General features: G+C 52.2%; 1 protein-coding gene across 1 annotated transcript in view; it reads right to left on the minus strand.

Moving 5' to 3' along the window:
• The window catches only part of DDC (dopa decarboxylase), a 55,124-nt gene that overhangs the window by 45,430 nt on the left and 3,268 nt on the right, over positions 1–6,426 (minus strand). Inside the window, exon 3 of the mRNA XM_007448335.1 lies at positions 4,597–4,716. Coding sequence (XP_007448397.1) covers positions 4,597–4,716 — 120 coding nt within the window. The remainder of the gene's footprint in view (positions 1–4,596; positions 4,717–6,426) is intronic.

Genomic DNA, 6,426 nt, shown 5'->3' on the forward strand with positions numbered 1-6,426 from the left:
CCCCCCCCCCCCGCATCCCCGCATCCGGGACCCCCGTCTGTCAGCAGGCTCAGGCGCTCCAGGACCTCGCAAATTACAGACAATCAGCCTTGTCAGTGGGAAGGACGGGATTCCTGCCTCATACTGGGTGGGTGGGCTCCAAGGGGGACTCAATTGAATCCTGGGCTGAGTGATGTCAGAATTACTCCTGTAACCAAATGCCGGGGCTTCTGCTGTTTCTGGAAAATGGGATTGTCTTTCAAAGAAGAGATAATTTAAAGATGGAGCCCATGGCAGCATGCCCACCTCTGCACACTCACCCAAGCAAAGGGTCAGGGACAGGCTGGTGGAACACTCGTGGGTCCAGCTCACATGTGCACCAGCCTTGCCTCTAAATAGCTCCTGCCCTTGGGTACCATGCGTGACGTTCCTGGGCCTCGGTTTCCTCATCTATGAAAAAGGTTGTTGATAATCCAATCAAGCATGATAAATATTCGGAGGTTGAAAAATGAGCACATTAAACACAAGAAATAAAACTAAAACACAGCCTAGCTCAGAGTGGGTGTGCAATACAAAGTAGCTATTATTATAATACACACACCTTGATTGACAGGGTAGTTGTTAAGATTTTTGAGAAGTATCGAACTAGAGGAATCAGCTTGGGCCGCTGAAAAGAATTGAATGTGAAATTATTTTAGTTATAATCTCCAGTGACCCAGAAAAACTTTTTTGTTTGGTTTTGATTTTTGGTGGAGCATGTGTGGTGAATATGGACTCAACCAGGGGAGCCCTAGCAGAAAGCTGAGGATCTTCTTAGGAGATTGTTAACCTTCATCCTAAAGGGTGTCCTTTGAAATATGATTTATAAGAGTGAAAGATGTGACACAATATATATACCGTATCTCCTATTTATATAAATTGTGACACATCATAGAAAATCATGCAATAATAATATTCTCAGAGACTATTTAAACAATGGGAAATGCTCACAATAAAATAGTAAGTAAAACACCACACAGAAAATCTGTATCATGTGTTGCATTATCCCAGTTTTGTTTATATTATGTACACATATATGTACACACACACACACACACACACACACACAAACACATCGGTATTAAAATGACACTGGGAGGAAGCTGCCCCTAAATGTTTCCGCATCTCTTCCATTTTTCTAATGGATGTCTAGTTTTCATAGGTAGAAAGGGGACGATACTTTTAAGTGGAATAATGGAACCAAAATTGACATTGAAGGCAATCAATTGGCAGTGTGGAAAATGCAGATGATGATGTAGAAAAAGCCATAGGAAAGTTCCCAAAAAATATATAAGAGAAAATGACAAAAAAAAAAAAAAAAAAAAAAAAAAAAAAAAGAAAATGACAAAAGAAAGCTAGAAATTATGGAAGAGGTACCCAATCCGTGGAAAATGGAAGTTCCTGAAAAACAGAGTGAAGTGGCCCAGAGGCAATGACTAAAATGTCCCCAGGTGAGGGAAGAGCTGAGTCTCGGATTAATAGGCTTCCCAGATGCTGGGGGTTGGGGTCAAGATGAACAGCACAGATGGAAAAAGTAGATCTTGGCAAATGTGTGGAATTACAAAGAAAAAGTAAGTTTACTGCAAGGGTCCAGGTTGTCATGAACTATCAGATCACCCCCAGGCCCGGAACTAAGTTGAATAGAATTCAACACCAAGAACCCCATCGCAGCCTTACTTGCTCTTACTATGGCCACTTTCTGTTCTGCCCACAGTCGGGCTCTGCTCTCCATTGGCAGTGGAGCCCCAGAGCATCAGGACCCATGTGCTGGGGACTGGAACCCCTCCTCACTGCAAGGTGAGATGCAGCTGACTGACGGGGGGCGGGTGTGGGGGGGTGGAAGGGGGTCATGTACAGCAGTCCCCTCCCTAAAGCTGGAAGCAGCTGAGAACTCAAATCTTTGTGTGTGGTTTTTCCAAGGTTGCCCAGGCTGCATCACCTCTGACCAGCAGAAAACTGTCCAGGGTGGCTGAAATGTTTGCAGTTGTGAGAAAAATCATCGTTGCCGCTACGTCTAAGTCCCGTTCACAGCATCGTACGGAAACTTTGCTTACCCACGGCTGATGCTTCATTTTCATCAGCCCCACTCAGAATCGCTGATGTAGGAGGGAAAGTGCTGTAACCAAAGAGGTGAGGTAGGAGGGGACAGAGAGAGTGGGGCTGATTCATATGAGGTGACACAGCAGTTATCCTCTTATCAGTCCTACTGATAAACGGATCGGTGACGCTCTCAAGCATAATCATTTCGCAAGAGCATCTGTGACTGATCTTCCCAGCCCGACCTGGAGCCTTGATGTGATTTATCTCCACGCTGGCAGAAACCACCGGGCCCCAGTCGATCTGACAGAGGGGAAATTCTTCTCCGGCTTCAGCGAGGACCAGGCAGCAGGCCCATTTGCCCTGTTTTTCCTAGAGAATCTGCCAATATCATCATCATAAACATCTTCAAAACCATCCTAATCCTGGGAGCATTCCATAATCCCTACATGCCAGAATGATACACAGCCAACTTCATTAACAAAACCCTCCTCCTGACGGTCGCTTTTATGAATCCGAGCATGATAGCCAGGACTCCAGCTGAACCAACCTATATCATATCCCTTATGAAAAGCCTGTCTACCACTAACACCTGCCCTGTGCTGACGTGTCTCACTACCCATCATCACCTCAGGCATCCCACCATAAACATAAGAAATCTGACAAAAGATTTACTTTGAGAGAGTAAATAGGCCATGGGTCACAGAGAACTCAGCCATGGGTCACAGCACAAGGCTTATTTATCAAAGTGCATGTCAGCATCTCTGCATCAGAATCACCTGACATGCAGGTTAGAATGCTAATTCCTGGGCCCACCTTAGACTTGTTGAATCCAAATCTGTGAGGGTAGAGGAAGACTCCCTCCCTGACCCTGAGCCGTACTGCCTGTGTTTGGGAGAATAAGGCCTCCCAAAGATGTCATGCTTTCATCCTGGAAGCTGTGACCCTCTACCTGACAAGGAAAAGGGACCTTGCCAATGTGATTAATTTAAGAACTTTGACAGGAGGGGAGGGGGGAGTATCTTGGATTATCTGTATGGACCTGATCTAATCTCATGCATCCTGAAACATGAAGGACCTTTCTCATCTGTGGTCAGAGGGAGAGGTGGCCATGAAAGAAGGGTCAGAGAGATGCAACACAGCCACCTTGAAGACGGAGGAGGTGCCATGGCCCAGGAATGCAGGAAACTTCTAGAAACTAGAAAAGGCAAGGACAGAACCCCTAAGCTCTCAACCCTGATTGTAGCCCAGTAAGATCCACCTCAGACTCCCGACCTACAGAACTGTAAGATAATAGGTTTGTCAGAAAATAAACACATGGGAGTTTAAAAACCCTGGTCGGCTGAGCAGCCTTGAGCCTGGAGGCTGGGGCTCGCATCCTGTCACATTTGGCCACTCCAGCAGGTGACCTCGCACTGAGGCATCCGGGCCTCGGTTCTCATCGTTGAGTGGACAGAATCACAACTGCCATGACAGATTCTTAGAGAGAAGACGGTGTCTGAAAAAAGGAAAGTCCTTTTTCTCCAAAGTGAAGGTTGCTTTCCCTGGGAGGGTGGTGGGTTTAGGAGCATCCCTCTTCCCTACTAGAAAAGAAGAAAGCCAAGAACTCCAGGTTTTCTTAGTGGCATTTGTGCCGCAGGTGTTCCACTGTGACTGTCATTGTGCGTGTCCTGTCCCCTGATGGGCCCTCTGGCACGTCGTTGCGCTCAAAGGTACGTGTCAGGTGAAGAATGAATTAAATCAGCGCATAGAAAAGGCAGCATCTTTAGGTGAACAGTGGGCTCCCATAGGTGCGGCCATTTCTAGTAGCCTCTGCAGCAGGTGGCCACAGCTGCCACTGAGGATGGCCCTGAGTGGCGGTCACACGGGTGTAGGCTCAGACCCTGGCTCTAGAACTTACCAGCTGGGAACCAATGGGCAAGTTCCCTGACTGCTCTGAGCCTCAGTTTTCCTCACCTGTAAAATGGGAATCTTAAAATGGCCCCTAATCATAGCATTGTGAGAACTGAGTCCAGGCCTGGGAAGTGCTCCAGCACATTGGCTGGCAATGGGGAACCACGCAAATCTCCACTGTTGTTTTTTTTGTTTGTTTTGTTTGTTTTTTTGCGGTATGCAGGCCTCTCACTGCTGCGGCCTCTCCCGTTGTGGAGCACAGGCTCCAGACGCACAGGCTCAGTGGCCATGGCTCGCCGGCCCAGCCGCTCCACGGCACGTGGGATCCTCCCAGACCGGGGCACGAACCCGTGTCCCCTGCATCGGCAGGAAGACTCTCAACCACTGTGCCACCAGGGAAGCCCTCCAGTGTTGTTTTTATTGCTATGCACCAGCCAAGCGATAGCCACTACTCTGCCCACCCTAAAGAGGGGCCTGGCTCGGGGATCCAAATCCAGATCCAGAGCTTTCCTAAGGCTCAGCCCTGCTTATTCTCCAGAAGAAACATGAGGACACAGGAAGCTCAAGGGCCTCTTGCCCACCTGCTGCTGTCCGCCTTCTGGGATCCCGCGCACCCCAGAGGTGGGACCCCCGCCCTCTGTGCCTTACCTGGATCACTCCGCCCCCTTCTCCAGCTTCTCCAGCCAAGAACACCGCAGGCAGCTGCAGCATCTTCCCCAGCCAGTCCATCATCACTGTTTCCAGCTCTGTGCACGCTGGACTGGCAGCCTGCGGGCGGGAGGTGAGGGTGAGCCGTAGGCTGGCCGCCCTCAGCTTCCCGCCACCTTGGGGTCCAGCAGAATGACAAACAGGGAGGCTTCCTTACTCCCCTCCCTTTGATGGGTCGATTTAGCAAAAAGCTCTCAACATTTTCAAAAGGCCTATCCCTGGGTGGGAACCCCTTTGAAGGTGGGCTCTCCCATCACAGATTTCCAGGAGAAGCAGTGGCAGAGGCTGGACTCCTCCCCCACAGCAACCCCAAGGCATCACCGAGGACCACTGCGGGGGAACTTGATGCTGAGAGCAGCACACATGACCTTCTGCTCCGCCCCCCAACCCCGGCACCTGGAGAAGCATGGAAGGAGCCACCATCCCCAGGGCCCAGGTCGGCCGCTGGAAGTCCAAGGTCACTGCCTGCAGGGGTTTGCATGTCTCTACATGCCTCACCCATAGGCACGGGTTCCTGGTGACGTCACCTCTGACTCTGACATCACCCCACACTTCGCCAACAGAAACCTCTAAGGGCTGGGGCCATAGCAAGGGCCCAGGTCTTGCTGAAAATCTTCCACTGGATCCCACCCAGACTAAACTCTCCCAATCTGAGGTGCTGTTCAAATGCCCCCAAACGGTATCAAACATGCTCTTTGATGGTGACTCGAGGAGGATGCCTGGGCAGGAAGGCAGTGACCGTCACGATGACCCGCTCCCCAGCCACACTGGGCCCGCACAGGGGGCTCATTCAGCCACCTGTTTACAGAAGGAGCCAGAAAGGCTCCCTCGTGGACCCTGGTCTACAGTCACAGTGGGAGGAGTGAGATGGGCTGAGCAGAGGAGGTGCAGCCCCGGGAGCCCCCGCAGGCCTCTGATCCTGCTTTCCACACTCGGGGTGGAGGGGGAGTTTTGGCCCCAGACTCCTCCGGAGGGTGGATGGACCTCCCGTCCATGTGGGTCTCACTGTGGTGGTCCGAGTGCTCTCTAGCTCCCCATGTACTGCTGGCCAGCCCCACGCGGAGGGTCCCACTCCATCCTGGCCGAGCCCGGCTCCAGGCACGGGGACCTTCCTCGCTGTGCAGAACCCGGGGCTCAGCCAGCACACCTTAGAGACAGCAAGGAAGCCCTCCAAGGCCCCAGACCATCCAACTGTCCTCGAGAAGGACATAGTTGGAAAGATGCTATCATCACCCTGGATGGCTCTGGAGTGGCAGAGCTGAGTGGAATCTGCTGCGGTGTCTAATGGAAGGAATGTCCTTTAGGGGAGGGTGTGCTCAGCCCAGACAAAGGAAGGTCCCCGAGGCCACACGGAGCGGCCCCAGGCTGCCCTCCGCCGAGAACTGCAGTAGGACCCGGGGGTGACCCTCCGACCCTGCTCCTTGGGGCGCCGAGGCCCACCCTCCCCAGCAACTGAGGACCCCAGGCTAAAGAGGAGCAGTGGGGGGTGGAAGTGGGGAGCTGGGGGCAAGGGGAAGGTGGCAGGGGCAGCGGGCAACTCTGCTCGTGCGTTCAGGAACCCACATCTCCTGCAGGCCTCAGGCAGGAGTCATGCGTCCACTCGGCTCCAAGGCACGAGCAAGTAGGCAGGCACTCTGGACCCAAAAGGCCAAGAGCAGACGCTGGCCTGGGGAGAAGTCCCAGCGTGTGGGCAGCCCTGGGGTCCCGGGCGCAGTCAGCCAGCAGCCCTCCTTCCGAGCGCTCTGCATTTGGGAAGGCAGGACTCGTTCC

Source organism: Lipotes vexillifer, unplaced genomic scaffold (assembly GCF_000442215.2).
Source record: "Lipotes vexillifer unplaced genomic scaffold, Lipotes_vexillifer_v1.1 scaffold1258, whole genome shotgun sequence".
Taxonomy (NCBI): domain Eukaryota; kingdom Metazoa; phylum Chordata; class Mammalia; order Artiodactyla; family Lipotidae; genus Lipotes; species Lipotes vexillifer.